Source organism: Chiloscyllium punctatum, chromosome 4 (genome assembly GCF_047496795.1).
Source record: "Chiloscyllium punctatum isolate Juve2018m chromosome 4, sChiPun1.3, whole genome shotgun sequence".
In the NCBI taxonomy this organism is placed as follows: domain Eukaryota; kingdom Metazoa; phylum Chordata; class Chondrichthyes; order Orectolobiformes; family Hemiscylliidae; genus Chiloscyllium; species Chiloscyllium punctatum.
This window is the reverse complement of record NC_092742.1, coordinates 95,490,425-95,507,865: the sequence shown is the minus strand read 5'-3', so window position 1 is coordinate 95,507,865 and position 17,441 is coordinate 95,490,425. Positions and strand designations below refer to the sequence as shown.

The 17,441-nt window shown below is 41.9% G+C and overlaps 1 protein-coding gene across 1 annotated transcript in view; it reads left to right on the top strand.

Moving 5' to 3' along the window:
• LOC140475996 (eIF-2-alpha kinase GCN2-like) overlaps positions 1 to 15,974 on the top strand; it is a 127,087-nt gene extending 111,113 nt beyond the window's left edge. The window contains exons 37-40 of the mRNA XM_072567898.1: positions 6,801 to 6,869; positions 8,459 to 8,503; positions 9,098 to 9,216; positions 13,854 to 15,974. Of these exons, the coding sequence (XP_072423999.1) occupies positions 6,801 to 6,869; positions 8,459 to 8,503; positions 9,098 to 9,216; positions 13,854 to 13,911 (291 nt within the window). The 3' untranslated portion in view covers positions 13,912 to 15,974. The remainder of the gene's footprint in view (positions 1 to 6,800; positions 6,870 to 8,458; positions 8,504 to 9,097; positions 9,217 to 13,853) is intronic.
• Positions 15,975 to 17,441: the final 1,467 nt, after the last annotated feature.

Genomic DNA, 17,441 nt, shown 5'->3' with positions numbered 1-17,441 from the left:
CGCTGAGATTGGAAAGAAAATACCTCATTGCCAGATAACACTGCACTGTCAGATCAGATCATTGTAGATTTGAAAAATTGAACCCTCTGTCAGCCGCCAGTGATAATAGATTCTAACTGAAATGTGCTGGATGTTGGTTTTATTGGTCATGATTTGGAGATGCCAGTGTTGGACTGGGGTGTACAAAGTTAAAAATCACACAACACCAGGTTCAAGTACAACAGGTTTAATTAGAAGCACTAGCTTTCGGAGCGCTGCTCTTTCATCAGATGGTTGCCAGTGCTCCGAAAGCTAGTGCTTCCGATTAAACCTGTTGGTTTTGTTGGTAATTTCTTTGATTTGTGTTATTGGTGCTTTATTTTATTTAATGCTTCATTCCCATTTTCTCATACTCTGCCATTGACCTAAGCTGAAAATAGACCTCATGCCCAGGTCCCTCGAGGGATAATTTTACTGGCTCCTCCTGTGATGCTTTCATACTCTCTTCCCTTCCCAATGCACATGGCAGCACCGATTATTCTTAAGTCATGCTTCAACAAAACCCCTCAGGAAGACATGTTATATTCAGAGCTCTATTAGAATGCTTCTTCATAGGTGATATATGTATGAAAAGGGAGAACTACCTCTTCTTTTGAGAGATTAGCCAACATAATGCATTAAATGAGAAACTTAAGATTCAAGTCGCACCAACCTTCAATGTAATTCTTGACTGCTTAGATACTGCAGTATTCTGTGTGCCCATGCACCAAGACCTGAACAACATCCAGTCTTGTGCTGACAGGTGGCTACATAAGTACATCCAGGAGGAGCATGCCTCACCATTTCTCCATGACACATGGATGACATTATCATTGCTGAACCTCCTATCTTGTGCACACGAGGGATTACTATTGTCCAAAACCATATAAATACTGTATCCACTAGAACAGGTCATTGACTTTCCACAGGATTCATAGTCAATTGTTCCCTGACTCACCAAAGCCTGCCTACCATCCAGAAGGCACCACTCAGGACTTCTGAGTTTCTTCAGCATTTTCTTCTTTTATTCCAGGTTTCCAGCATTTGTAGTATTTAGCTTTTATTAAAGCAGCATAAGACCATAAGACCATAAGACATAGGAGTGGAAGTAAGGCCATTCGGCCCATCGAGTCCACTCCGCCATTCAATCATGGCTGATGCGCATTTCAGCTCCACTTGCCAGCGTTCTCCCCGTAGCCCTTAATTCCTCTAGACAACAAGAACCTATCAATCTCGGCCTTGAAGACATTTAGCGTCCCGGCTTCCACTGCACTCCGTGGCAATGAATTCCACAGGCCCACCACTCTCTGGCTGAAGAAATGTCTCCGCATTTCCGTTCTGAAATGACCCCCTCTAATTCTAAGGCTGTGTCCACGGGTCCTAGTCTCCTCGCCTAACAGAAACAATTTTCTAGCATCCACCTTTTCAAAGCCATATATTATTTTGTACGTCTCTATTAGATCTTCCCTTAATCTTCTAAACTCCAACGAATACAACCCCAGTATCCTCAGCCGTTCCTCATATGCTAGACCTGTCATTCCAGGGATCATCCGTGTGAATCTCCGCTGGACACGTTCCAGTGCCAGTATGTCCTTCCTGAGGTGTGGGGACCAAAACTGGACACAGTACTCCAAATGGGGCCTAACCAGAGCTTTATAAAGTCTTAGTAGTACATCTCTGCTTTTATATTCCAACCCTCTTGAGATAAGAGACAACATTGCATTCGCTTTCTTAATCACAGACTCAACCTGCATGTTTACCTTTAGAGAATCCTCGACTAGCACTCCCAGATCCCTTTGTGCTTTGGCTTTATTAAGTTTCTCACCATTTAGAAAGTAGTCCATTCCTATATTCTTTTTGCCAAAGTGCAAGACCTCGCACTTGCTCACATTAAATTCCATCAGCCATTTCCTGAACCACTCTCCCAACCTGTCTAGATCCTTCTGTAGCCTCCCCACTTCCTCAGTACTACCTGCCTGTCTACCTAACTTTGTATCATCGGCAAACTTCGCTAGAATGCCCCCGGTTCCCTCATCCAAATCATTAATATATAATGCGAACAGCTGTGGCCCCAGCACCGAACCCTGCGGGACACCGCTCGTCACCGGCTGCCATTCTGAAAAAGAACCTTTTATCCCAACTCTCTGCCTTCTGTTAGATAGCCAATCCTCAATCCATCCCAGCAGCTCACCTCGAACACCATGGGCCCTCACCTTGCTCAGCAGTCTCCCGTGTGGCACCTTATCAAAGGCCTTTTGAAAGTCCAGATAGACCACATCCACTGGGTTCCCCTGGTCTAACCTACTTGTTACCTCTTCAAAAAATTCCAACAGGTTAGTCAGGCATGACCTCCCTTTACTAAATCCATGTTGACTTGTTCTAATCAGACTCTGCTCTTCCAAGAATTTAGAAACCTCATCCTTAATGATGGATTCTAGAATTTTACCAACAACCGAGGTTAAGCTGATTGGCCTATAATTTTCCATCTTTTGCCTTGATCCTTTCTTGAACAAGGGGGTTACTACAGCCATCTTCCAATCGTCCGGGACCTTTCCTGACTCCAGTGACTCTTGAAAGATCTCAACCAATGCCTCTGCTATTTCCTCAGCAACCTCTCTCAGAACTCTAGGGTGTATCCCATCGGGGCCAGGAGATTTATCAATTTTAAGACTTTTTAACTTTTCTAGCACTATCTCTTTCGTAATGGCAACCATACTCAACTCAGCCCCGTGACACCCTTTAATTTTTGGGATATTACTCCTGTCTTCCACTGTGAAAACTGACGCAAAGTACTTGTTAAGTTCTCCTGCTATTTCCTTATCTCCCATCACTAGGCTCCCTGCATCAGTTTGAAGTGGCCCAATGTCTACTTTTGCCTGTCGTTTGTTTCTTATGTACTGAAAGAAACTTTTACTATTATTTCTAATATTACTGGCTAGCCTACCTTCATATTTGATCCTCTCATTTCTTATTACACTCTTTGTTATCCTCTGTTTGCTTTTGTATCCTTCCCAATCTTCTGATTTCCCACTGTTCTTAGCCACTTTATAGGATCTCTCTTTTTCTTTAATACATTTCCTGACTTCCTTTGTCAGCCAAGGTTGTCTAATCCCTCCCCGGTTAATCTTTCTTTTCTTGGGAATGAACCTCTGTACAGTGTCCTCAATTATACCTACAAACTCCTGCCATTTTTGCTCTAGTGTCTTCCCGGTTAGCCTCTGCTTCCAGTCTATTTTAGTCAGTTCCTCTCTCATGCCCTCATAATTACCTTTATTCAACTGTAACACCATTACATCAGATTTCGCCTTCTCCCTTTCAAACTCCAGACTGAACTCTACCATATTATGGTCGCTACTTCCTAAGGGTTCCCTTACTTTAAGATCTTTTATAGAGTCTGGTTCATTGCAAAGCACTAGGTCCAGAATAGCCTGCTCTCTTGTGGGCTCCATGACTAGCTGTTCCAAAAAGCCATCCTGTAAGCATTCCATGAATTCCCTTTCTTTAGATCCACTAGCAACATTATTTATCCAGTCCACCTGCATATTGAAGTCACCCATGATCAATGTAACCTTGCCTTTCTGACATGCCTTCTGTATTTCCCGGTACATGTTGCGTCCCTGGTCCTGACCACTGTTAGGAGGTCTGTACACAACTCCAATTATGGTTTTTTTGCCTTTGTGGTTCCTCAATTCCACCCACACAGACTCCACATCATCCGACACTATGTCATTCAATACCATAGATTTAATTTTGTTCTTAACTAACAAGGCAACTCCACCCCCTCTGCCCACCTCTCTGTCTTTTCGATAAGTCGAAAAACCATGGAGGTTTAACTGCCAGTCCTGACCCCCCTGTAACCAAGTCTCTGTGATGCCTACTACATCATAATCATTCACTATTATCTGTGCCATTAATTCATCGGCTTTGTTATGAATGCTACGAGCATTCAGGTAAAGTGCCTTAATGCTAACTTCATTATTAGAGATGTTGTAAGTCATATGTCCTAAGTTATTTTTGCTTTTTTCTGCATTCTCAGTCTGCCTCAATTTTAAATCCGCCTGGAAACATGCTATCCTGCTGCTTATCTTTCCATTTACCTCCATACTCCCTGTTGCTTTCACTTTCCCTTCCCCCCAACTCAGAAGTTTAAAGTCCTACTGACCACCCTATTTATCCTCTTCGCCAGAACATTGGTACCTGATCGGTTCAGGTGGAGACCGTCCCAACGGTACAGATCCCCCCTGTTCCAAAACTGATGCCAGTGCCCCATGAAGTGGAATCCCTCTTTCCCACACCAATCCCTTAGCCACGTGTTTACACTTCTAATTTTCTTGTCCCTATGCCAATTGGCACGTGGCTCGGGCAGTAATCCGGAGATTATGACCCTTGAGGACCTGTGCTTCAATTTCCTGCCTAGTGCTTCGTAATGCCCAAACAGGTCCTCCACCCTAGTCTTGCCTATGTTGTTGGTACCAACGTGGACCACAACAACTGGATCCTCCCCCTCCCGCTCCAATATCCTTTCAAGCCGGTCAGAGATGTCTCGCACCCTGGCACCGGGCAGGCAACACACCATGCGAGACTCCCGATCCGGCTTGCAAAGGATACTATCTGTCCCCCTAATTATAGAATCCCCTATAACCACTACCTGTCTATTAGCTCCCCCCTCTTGAATGGCCTTCTGCACCATGGTGCCTTGGTCAGTTGGCTCATCCTGTCCAGAGCCCTTTTCCTCATCCGAACAGGGAGCAAGAATCTCGTACCTGTTGGACAAGGTCAAGGGCTGAGGCTCCTCCACTCCTGAACTCTGGGTCCCCCTACCTGCCTCACTTACAGTCACACTCTTTTGTGCCTGATCACTAGCTGAGTGCGAATTAATTAATCTCCCAGGTGTGACTGCCTCCTGAAACAAAGCGTCCAGGTAACTCTCCCCCTCCCGGATATGCCGCAGTGTTTGAAGCTCAGATTCCAGATCATCAACTCTGATCCGGAGTTCTTCCAGCAACCAACACTTGCTGCAGATGTGGTCACTGCCGTTCACAATGGGATCAGCCAGCTCCCACATCATACAGCAACAGCACATCACCTGCCCAGCCATCTCTGCTTAGTTAGTTAATTACTTACTTAGTACAAGTATGAGATAGAATACCTTCTGATACCTCTCTGCTATAGTTTTTTTTTACCCTACGTAAGGACTTGATGTATACACACAAAAAAAAACACGAAGTAAATTTTTTAACTAGTCCCCAGTAAAGAAATAAAAATCCTTACCTTAAAAGAAAAAGCAGAGTAGTTAAGAAGGTTAGAGGAGGAGGGCGGGTGGGAGATACTACAGGTGTAGAATCTCGGGTTTAGCCGCCTTCCGGACTTATATACTCACTTTTCCGTCCCGGCTGCCCCTCTGCTCGCCGTCACTTCCTCTGCAGCTCCCGCTCTTTCTGTGGAGAGAGGGGGAAAAAAAAACACCGCTGCCCGCTACAGGTAAGCAATTTACATATTAATGAACCGAAACCTGCAACCCACTCAAAAAGATGAAAGACCCAAAAGCAATCCGGGCTTGCACAATACATCGCCTTCACTGCCTGACAGAGATGTCCTGCCGCAAATTCTGTGTCCCACGACCCTACACTCCACAACCACCTGACGAAGGAGCAGCGCTCCGAAAGCTAGTGCTTCCAAATAAACCTGTTGGACTACAGCCTGGTGTTGTGTGAATTTTAACTGAGCACACTGAATACAGATTTTGTGAAGATCTTACAGCTGACACTGAATTTGCATTTTGCAAGACAAGGGGATCCTGAGCCTGGATTCTGGCAGACAGTTTCTTTTTGTGAAGATCTGAATTTGTACTTTGCAAGACAAAGAGGAAGGTGAGGCTGGATTTTGCTCCGCAGCCACTGCTGGGGCGAAGGTGGTTGGGGGGTTTGGAATCGCGTTGCAGGAAGAAAAGGCCCAGCCGTTCACAGGTCGCGTTGCAGCCGATTTCGCGTGTTAATAAACGGGTGTTTGAGGAGAAGTGGCCCCGTTCAGCGATCGCGTTAAAGCCGATTCGCGTTGATGGAACGCGTGTTCTCGCGGCGCTCACCTGTAACGGTCGCTGGCCATGCTTGTTTAGCACCCATCCACAAGCTTAACCATCCACTACCCCATACCACTTACACAGCAATGTGCACTGCAGCATCTCACCAAGGTTCTTTTTACAATACTTTCCAAATCCATCACTTCAAAAGACAAGGGCAGGAAATATGTGGGAATAGCTTGGGTACCCCTACACCAAGTGTACCACAGGTGTTCATTAAGGCAACCTACCAGCAACTTTACCAGGACTGTTAGGAATGGGCAATAAATTCTGGTCTTCTCAACAAGTCCAACTTTCTGTTAATGATTGTTTTCAAATCCTGTGGAAAATTTTACTGGGTGATCTTTTAACAACTGTACAATGCTATTGTTATTTCCATTCTAATTTAAGTGCTAGCAATCTAAACGCCTCCCTTTTCCATCGGCTGTTTACCTTCAACAGAAAAGCTCTTGCTGTGCAGCTGACTTCATACTCATGTAAGTTCTAAAATAGCATGACCTTTGCAGGTGAGCACAACTATGTAGTTAGATATTCATCACTGTTTACTAAACATGTAGATTAACAAAACTTACAAGAGTAAAACCTGATGACTAAACAACAGTGAATGGTTTTGAGAGAACAGGACAGCTAGCCCCATTTCTTTCATGATTTAATGTCCTGTACCCAACATAAGTCATTCTTAAAGCAGCTCTTCGCTTTTCAGGTTCTCTCAAGACTTCAAACCTTTGTCAGTAACCTGCAGCAGAAAAGCAATGACATTGAGGTTTTAGCGGTGAGTCACTGAAACATTGACATGTGCTGGTGCTGGGCAAATTTAGAATCTGAAGCTGCAGCCAACTGTGGAGCTGCCATGATCATTGGGGAGAGGGGTACTCATTGCATGTTCACTGTCTGAAGAAAGGCACTGAGTCAAAGGGATAGGGGGAGGGATGAATGGCACATTTTTTAGTGTGTCCCTTCTTTGCACTGAGAAAACAGACTTCTATTAAAATTGGCTTATACAAAGCGCTCTGATTTAGTAGAGTTGGTCTAAACAGAGCTTCCCATTTTGACGTCTTTCCCTTTGATGATGAGTCTGTGAATGTGCACAGTCATACTGAAAACTTTGAAGCTAAGTAGAGAGATCAGTATATTTTTTAAAAATAGAAGTGTGGAGAAACAAAATGGTTGAGAAATACATGTATAGTAATCAGTAATAAATAATGGACAGGAACAATGTTGGCCTTTATGTCAAGCATAATTCATAAAGTAGTGATTAGAGCCACTGTGGAATATTCTTCAGTTTTTGGACATTAAAGCTCAGGAAGCGTATGTTGGCTTGAAAAGATTGGTGTAACACAGATTTATTAGAATAATTCTAGGCCAAAAGAGCTAAATTACAAGTACTGGTTTCTTAAACACTCTTCACCATTAAGGGGGTGATCTAATTGAAGTGTTTAAGATGTGTGCATTTCTTTTTAGGAAAGACAAGAATTCCCTCTTTCCTCCTGTAGGAGAATGTAGAATATGAGGGCATAACCTTAAAATTAAAGTTAGATCATTCTACAGGGGTGTTCGGAGGCACGTCCTCACACAAATGCTCTGGAAATTTGTGTGTGTGTTGGTGAGGTGGGGTCACCGAATGAACCTGTGAGAGCAGGATGGTTTGGTAAACATGCAAGTTGGTGAAGTGGATGTGTATAGTGATGGGCATAGTCGCCTGGGCCGTTATGCTGTTGCCTTTCAGATCTACCTGCTGGCCAGCCTTAAACACAAACCACAAACTTTCCAATTTCTGCTGCTCCAAAAATCCCATACAAAACATGCTCTCACCCGAGGCGAGGGGTAAAAAGCCTCAATAGGGTATGGCTCCAGAAAATCTGGAATGCTTGATCATCATTCCCACTCTTGCAAAAAGCTGATGAGTTGGAGAGTAAAATTATTGGTAGGCAAGGGTAATGCAATGAAAGGTCAGCCTAGATTTACTGCTTAAAACTGTCTGGAATGTGATTTGACCCGTGGACCTTTGCTTTGTCGTTCTTTCACGAGATGTGGGTGACACTGGCAGGCCCAGCATTTGGTGCCCCTCCCTAACTGCTCCTGATCTGAGTGGCTTTGTAGGCCATTTCAGAGGCAGTTCAGAGTCACCCGTACTGTTGTGGGTCTGGAGTCACGCGTATACCAGACCGGGTCAGAACAGCAAAATTTCATTCCCTGAAGAGCACTAGTGACCCTGATGGACCATGCACAATCAGCAAAGGATTTATGGTCACTTGTTACTGCTTTATATTTCAGATTTATTAACTGAATTTAAATTCCACCAACTGTAGAATTTGGGGAAATAAATCACATATGCAACTAGATGTGTGATGTAATTTGCAGGTTGACATATCGAAGGAAACTCTGATCAGCTTCTTATCGCTTGAGGTAAGATTTCATTTATATATCATTAGTAAATGACTGTTATTTCCCAGGGAGTTTGGTGAAGACTCTCACAGCTTACTATTGTGTTCTTTTTGTTTATAAAATCTGCTTATTTTCTCACATTTTTGCTTATTTTCTCTCACTTCCTTCATTTTCTCACAGCCCCCCTCCATACTGTAGTAAGAATGGTTGATCTGTTACAGATCTGTCACAAACCTACTCAGTCCTCAAGATAGTTTGGGTTAGCTGGTTAATCCATGGTATGACTGGGATCACAGCCCAGACTGATTCCTCCTTTGATCAGATTTTTTCATTGCCAAGCCTAGAGCTGCTGAGGCCTGTTGTAAAACAACGATTGACATCTGACACAAGATAATTGTCTGCTGGAGCCACTGATCAAACTCCACAGCTTCTAATCTGTATGGCTTCAACAGAGCCTAATTCTAGGTTGCGTATTCTGCATCTTTCTCCTTATTGATCAGTAGCAAATCTGAGAGTGTACTTTCTGTTTGGTCACCTCAACACTCTGCATGTATGTCAGTATTGGAATTATTGGGTGTTGCATTCTGCTCTGATTTGTTATTCCTGCTGTCCTAGTACGGTGGAGATGAGCAAGCGTTCAATGTCAGTGTGCAACACCTGCTTTCCCGGTCAACTAAACAGCGCTACCTGAAATCCATCTGTGACCAAATCCATCACTTCAAGTTGATCAAGAGGTAAGATGGAAGCACATTTGAGTACTTGAGTAGTAGGAGAGATTCCTGGCTGCTGTATTGCAACATTGGTGAAGTTCCTGGCTGTTGTGATGGGTACTGTTTGTAGAGGCAGTGGGGGAGGGTTCCTTGTAATGGAGCATTGGGCATATTCCTGGATGTTGCTCCAGATACTGCATTGGAGAATTGGGGGATAGTACAGTAGGTGAAACTTTGATTAGATAGTCTGACCCCTTGAGAAATACCACAAAACTCTGGAATATAGCAGGCTTTACATTCCCAGTTCATGATGCTATTTTTGAATAACTACAACTGCGAATCCATTCTAGAAACCAAACTAAAATGAAATTTGTAGTTTTGTGCTCATCAAGCTGGAGAATGAGGATCAGCCCCATTTTTTTCGGGCATCCATTACATTTTTTTTGTTTTATGTATCCCAGGACATGGGGTTAGATGCTGAGTAAAGCTACCTTGACACTGTCCCATCAAACAGTGTAGTACAGCAAGGGGTTAGATACAGAGTATACCTTCTTGGATGTAAAACCATTTTATTGTTCATACAATGTAATGTGGGATGGGTAATTAGAAACCTCACAGTAGAAGATACTCTGGTGGTGAAGTAGTCACAATACATTAGCGATGTCCAGAATAAGTTGCAGAGTGATCCACTCTGCTCCTCTCGATTGTTATTTTAGATTTATGATGGACAAATAAACTAAAAGTTATAGCAGTAAGTAAACAATGGAAAACATTTAAAGTGGTGGTGAATTAAAATCGTGAATAAAAATTCATTGTATTTCGTACAAAGATTCTGTGAGAAAGTGCTATCAATGGCTTACGCAGAACACAAGAAATAGGAGGTAATTGAATAAGATCATGGCTGATCTTTTCGTGGACTCACCTCCACTTGCCTGCGTGCTCACCATAGCCCTTAGTTCCTTTACTATTCAAAACGTTACCTACCTTGGCCTTAAAAACATTCAACGAGGGAGTCTCAGCTGTTTCACTGGGTAGGGAATTCCAGATTCACAACTCTTTGGATGAAGACTTTCCTCCTCAACTCAGTCCTAAATCCTCTCCCCCTCCCCCTTGTTTTGAGGCTATGCCCCCTAGTTCTAGTTATTTTAAAGTATGTAAGAATGTAAAAAGAGGCTTGTAATGTTGCAAAAAATGGAAATAAGCCAGAGGACTCAGTGTTTTTGGAATTATCAAAGGAAATGACAGCAGTGAAGGAGATACTTTTGTATCAGACTTGACAATAGAGACACATTGCGATCATCGTGTTCTTGTGCAACCTCATCTTATAGAAAAATTACACTAGAAATAGCATTTAAATATGTTGGTGCTGTATTGGCATTACAGCCAACATGTTTTAAACGTTCCACGCTTTAGAAACTGCATCCCCCATTTGTGAGTTGTTACAATAAATTTGCATTGACAAAACATAGAATATAACAGAATGACTAAAGAGGGTGAGGAACTTAATGCCAACAGAGAAAAAGCATTGGAGAAACCTAAGGGATTAAAAGCTGAAAAATTCCAGAACCATGACGGTTTGCCTTAAGGTTCTGAAAGAAGTACTGTAGAAATAGCGCTTGTACAAGTTACTGGATTAGTGGTGCTGGAAGAGCACAGCAGTTCAGGCAGCATCCAAGTAGCTTCGAAATCGACGTTTCGGGCAAAAGCCCTTCATCAGGAATAAAGGCAGTGAGCCTGAAGCGTGGAATCTCGGGGAGTCCCTCTCCCACTGCAACTCCCACGTCATTTCCTCTGCCTTGACCTATCACCTTCATCCCCTCCCCCACTCACCCATTGTACTCTATGCTACTTTCTCCCCACCCCCACCCTCCTCTAGCTTATCTCTCCACGCTTCAGGCTCACTGCCTTTATTCCTGATGAAGGGCTTTTGCCAGAAACGTCGATTTTGAAGCTACTTGGATGCTGCCTGAACTGCTGTGCTCTTCCAGCATCACTAATCCAGAATCTGGTTTCCAGCATCTGCAGTCATTGTTTTTACATTGTACAACTTATCATATTGATGCTGAAAATGTGTTGCTGGAAAAGCGCAGCAGGTCAGGCAGCATCCAAGGAACAGGAGAACCGAAGGGCTTATGCCCGAAACGTCGATTCTCCTGTTCCTTGGATGCTGCCTGACCTGCTGCGCTTTTCTCCTTACCATATTGATGAACAGCCATTAACACACTAGAAGATAGCGAATGTAACTTCAGTATTCATGTAAGACGGTAGAGGGAAAACCGTTATCTTGAAAGGGTTCAGGAAAGATTTGAGGATGTTGCCAGGGTTGGAGGTTTTGAACTAAAGGGAGAGGCTGAATAGACTAGGGCTGTTTTAGCGTCTAGGTGACCTTAGAGGTTTATAATATCGTGAGGTGTATGGATAGGGTAAATAGACAGTCATTTCCCTGGCATGTGAGAGTCCAGAACTAGAGGGCATAGGTTTAGAGTGAGAGGGGAAAGATTTAAAAGGGACCTAAAGGGCAACTTTTTACACAAAGGGTGGTGTGTGTATGGAATGAGTTGCCAGAGGAAGTGGGTGGATGCTGGTACAATCACAACATTTGAAAGGCATCTGGATGGGTATTTGAACAAGAAGGTTTAGAGGGATATGGGCCAAGTGCTGGCAAATGGAACTACGTTAATTTAGGATATCTGGTCGGCTTAGACAAGTCAGACCGAAGGGTCTGTTTTCGTGCTGTACATCTCTATGACTCTATCAGGAGAATGTTGGAACCTGCTATTTGGAAAATCTTAACAATGCATTTCAAAAATCATTGCATGGTTAGAATTGACATGGCTATACAAAAGCAGAATTGTGCTTGGCAGATGTATTCATTTTTAAATTTTGAGAACTTAAATCAGTGGGATGAGTAAAGGGAAGCCAGCAGAAAATATACTTGAATTTCCAAGTCATTTGATAAGTTATTTACAGGCTATAATAATGACTTTAATAAAAAGAATGTGGGTAACATATTTGTTAATACAAAGCTAGATAAGAATGTAAGTGGAGAGAAGGTATAAAGAGGTATAACAGATCAAGTGATTGAACTACCAGGTGGCAGGTGGACTGTAATATGGGATATCTGAGATCATTCATTAGGTAGCCATGACGTGGAGCTGCTGGTGTTGGACTGGGGTGGACAAAGGTAAAAATCACACAACACCAGGTTATAGTCCGACTATAACCTGGTGTTATTATTCTTTTAAAACCATTGTTCATTAGGTAATTTTTTTTTTAAAATTGTGAATGTTTAAATGTTGATTTTCAGAAGGACTAGGGTGTACTCATAAAAGGCATGCATGGATAGCATGCAGGTACAGTAAGCAGATTAGGCAAATTACATGTTGGCCTTTATTGCAAGGGATTTGGGGTGCAGTTACAGTATTACTACAGTTATGTTATTCTGGTGAGATTATATCTGGAGCATTATGTGCAGTTTTGATCTCCACATTTAAGGCAGTATATAATTTCATTGGAAACAGCACATTGAACAAATTGGGTGTACGTTCTTTGGAATTGAATAATAAGTGGATCTCATTAAGAGTTAAGATTTTGAAGAGGCTTGACATTGATGGCTTGTTTCCTCTGCCTGGTAAACCTATAACACAGGAACACAGTGCATATGATCACAGAAATTTGAGGGTGCATACATGAGGATCAATGGTCAGCACAACATCGTGGGCTGAAGGGCCTGTTCTGTGCTGTACTGTTCTATGTTCTATGTTCCAGGATAAGAGTCAGATAACTTAGCATTGAAATTAAGAATTTCTTCTTTGAGTATTGTAAATGTTCCATTGTCAAATACATTTAAAAGCTGACAAAGGTAGATTTTTGTATTTTCAAGAAATTCAGGGATATGGAGAACAGTTGAGGCAAATGGTCTGTTTAAGAGTGTTCTTAAGGTGTGAGTAAAGCTCCCTCCACACGTCCAGAAAACTGTCCCATGCAGGTAAACCATACACTTCCCCATTAACTAGTCTCAGGAAAACAGCAGCAGGGGATTCTGAAATGAGCTGCCTCTCTCCCAGTCTTAACAGCTCCAGCTTTTGTGACTATGATAATAATAATTTCAGTCCTATACTAGATGTAACATGGACCCTCTGAGGTATTTTTGTTTTCTGCTGGTGTTCACTGGTGACTGGGTTGCAACTAAATAATTAGATTAGATTAGATTCCCTACACTGTAGAAACAGGCCCTTCGGCCCAACCAGTCCACACCGACCCTCTGAAGAGTAACCCATCCAGACCCATTTCCCTCTGACTAAAGCACCTAACACTATGGGCAATTTAGAATGGCTAATTCACCTGACCTGCACATCTTTGGATTGTGGGAGGAAACCGGAGCATCTGGAGGAAACCTATGCAGACACAGGGAGAACGTTGCAAATTCCACACAGTCAGTCACCCGAGGCCGGACTTAAACCTGGGACCCTGGTGCTGTGAGGCAGCAATGCTGACCACTGAGCCGCCCCATTGATGAACACATTTCATAGTAGGGATCTCTACCCACAGCAAGGAAGTAGGAACCCTGTAAAAAGGTAAGGGTCAGTTAACCTGTATTCTACAGCCAGCTCTAACTATGTTCTGCCTTCTGAACTTGTTGCATATTTATGTCTCTACAGAGTATCCTGCCTTGTTTTGTACAGTTACAGAGACGACTACTACAGGATTCTATTCTAATGTTTGTACAGAAGGGTTGTATTGACCGAGGAAACTACCTGTGGAGTTCACAAGCTGGGCATCAGTTGGAGTATTTGAATCAATAGAAATTCTTCCATCCAGCTGTGTACTGATGTGAGGCAACGTGTTAAACCATGTACCATCCAGTCAGCACTCCTCTAGATGTCCTCAGCCTTGCACTTTCATTCAGTTTCTCCAAAACTTGCCCACCTCCCAAAGCAAAGGTGGTGACCCACTGTCTTTAGTGTTTTGGAGGCTGTCAGACAACCTGTTTAGTTGTCTTACCAGGTAGAAGCACCAGCAGGCTGTTGGCTAAATTAGGCTTCTGAGTGTTTCAGACAGCATGGACTGGAGTTTAAAATAACTGAGGATCCTTTTCATGTTGTAAATACTGTATGCTTTCCTGATTGAGAAAGGATGCTATTTTTTATGGCAAAAATTTAATATCAGTATGAAATGTGTTAGTGAGCAGTTCCTTTGTTGTTTTTCACTGTATATGATCTGTTTTGTTACGTGCCTCTGCAGATCATCTGCTCCACCTACTCTCACAAATAAGGTAGTGTTAAGCTGAATATGGTCCCATACCACCTCACAGAGAGAGTATTTCCCTGCCCTCAGCTGAGAGAACCTTGAGTTTTGAACAGCCACTTTCACTCGGGCTACACCCAGTGCTTGCTGGGACACTGAGTCTGCAGTGTTGTCACGTATTCAAATATACTCCTGTTTCTAGTTGCAGCTTTACACTTGAGTCACATTGTCTATTTGAGTTACAAAATTATATGATCTAAGTGGAGAAAAAGTGCCTTTTAAATTTATTAATTTCCAGGTATGATCCAACAATTGGTGACTATCATCAGTTTGATCCTGGGTCTCAAAAGTGAATTTTCTGAGACTGTACTGAATTTGAAGGATACATAGGATCCATCCTATTTAACGATTCTTCCCGTGAATAAAGTAATCTGCAGGAGAGGAATTTTCATACATGTTGTTTAGTTAAAAGTCATGTGTATGAATTCAAACCATAGCATTCCTTAATCAGTGACTACATTAAACTGCAGGAAAGGAATTTTTACACATTGGTTTAGTTAAAAATCATGGTATATGAATTTAAACCATAGTGCTCCTTAACCAAAATTAATCTCCATGTTGTATCAGCAGATTGTCACCTTCAGTAATATTGGGTCGGTGATTGGCTTAGCACGTTCAAACTGGTTTACCTTGTCCTGAGTCTACTCATGTTGAGTGCAGCCTTTCACCTCTGTTGCTAACCAGACAGAGGTTGGGAACAATACTGAAGCTAAATTTGTGACTCAAGTATTAAAATAAACAAACATAGGATTTTGGAAGGTTTGATTTAGCTGTAGCCATTGCATTTTATCATTGACTATCTGTATTTCGCTCAGTGTTCCTCCTGTCTTAACGCAAGAGAGAAGGACACATAACCAAGGCTAAATGGGAATAGGTCCTGAGGGCTTTCCCAAGTTTCCATGGTATAGGAAGAAATCACTTGGCCCATTAGTTTTAGCATTCTCAGTCCAGCAATCCAGTCAGTCCCCTTCTACTCTTCAAACAAAAATCCTAAAACATTTAGAAAACTTATCACAATTAAACAAAATGTCATTACCATGAATCAAGGCCAATGCTTCCTTTCCATGGACACAACTTTGGAAAAGTGAGAGTCAGAAACTATGATTCTATCCCTGTACATTTAATTCTGTCCAATAGTTTTCCAGGTATTTTTGAAATGATTGATTATCTTTGCTTCCACTGCTGTAACAGGTAGTGAGTTCTAGGTATTGCCATTCACCAAGTTCTTCTTCCCTTCCCTCCACGCCCCGGTATCTCTTGTCCAAAACCTAAAATGTGTTCCTTTATTCTTGTAACATCCCTTCACAGGAACATCTTTTTGTGACAGCTTCAGATAAGGTTGATAATCTGGGACACCTCTATCGTCTTGTACTGAGCAGGTTAGAATATGCTAGGAAAAATAATCCTGATGCTGTGAATTTAGATTTTTAAAAAACCTCCAGTGAAAACAAATAAATCTGTATGCCTCTGTGAAATACCTGTGTCCTGACATTTCTCTATATCTCATCACTTGTTGGCTTTGTTCAAGTGTGAAGGAACAGGTGTGCGACTTAGTTAGTTAGTTAAATCGATAATCAAACCTAGCCCAGACTGATTGTAAATTGCTCTGTATAGCTTGCCCCTGCCCTGAACAATCTGATGAGTAAAGATAATGCACAAACACCAACATGTTATTGAAAAGAATACACTCATGCTTCATCTATATAATCTTAATTTCAAAAATGCTTTTTGTATTTCCAACCAACAACCATTTAATTTTGAAACTTTGTTTCTTGCTGTGTTCCTCTGATCTTATTTCTAACATACAAGCCACCAGGATACAATGCATCATCTCTATTAAATAGGAGAGTATTTATTTTGAAGTTATCTTTCTTGATCTCCCCCATCATGGTAAACATCCTCACAGCATCTTCTCTGCCAGCCCCCACCCCCAACCTCTTACTTTTCAATAAAATCATCCTTCTCTCAAAGACAAACCTTTCATCTCAATACTGTGGTAAACGTACCTTCTCTGAACTGCTTCCAATACTATTGTCTCCTTATTTAAGATGTCCATATTTTAATATTCTATTTCACTTCAGGATAAATGACGAAATTCCATTTGCCTTCCTAATTACTTGCTGTTCTCACGTGCACAAGGACACCCAGATGCTTTGTGTCCACTTCAATAATATTTCCTGTCCATTCACTTAACATGTTTAAATCCCTTTGTAGCCTCCCTTGTATTATCCTCACGAAATTTGTCTTCAAGCCACTCTATCCCTTCAACCAAGACATGAATGTAAACTGTAGACTAGTTGTGACCCGATTTTTGATCTCTGGCTATAGATTGCCAGTCTGGAAATGGATTTGTTCCCAAATGTGTTTTGATGATTAGTGAAGCCCTGAATTCACCTCAGCTTACAGTGATAGTATCCCGATGTCTGAACCTGCAGTCCTAGGTTTAAGTCCCATTTACTCCAGAGGTCTATAATAACATCTGAACAGGTTCAATAGAAAATATCTACATGGAATCATTTAATATGTAAATTTAAAGAATATTATATTTTACAGACTGTCCCTCAATAGGAGGTACTCCCAGAATTGATTAACCGGAGGAATAACAGCACCTTGGTCAGTAAATCTTAAATACCAACAAACAATTCATTTAAACATTGGTAATTCAAATTTAAGTGATAATAATCTGATAAACTGAGAATCTAAGCATACTATAAATGTGCTTTGTAGAAAATGGAAAACTGAAGCTGATTGGATTTTTTTTTCTCTTGACAAATGTTATGTTGGAGCAGTTGCCTGTAGACTGACACACAAAGTCCATGAATAATTTAAATGTGAATTACACCAAATAAAAAAAAGGCTGCTTTCTTTTCAGGTAACACCTCATATTTGACTATGAATTAGAAGAGTAAAAGGTGACAGTAATGTAGATAGCGAAGTACAAA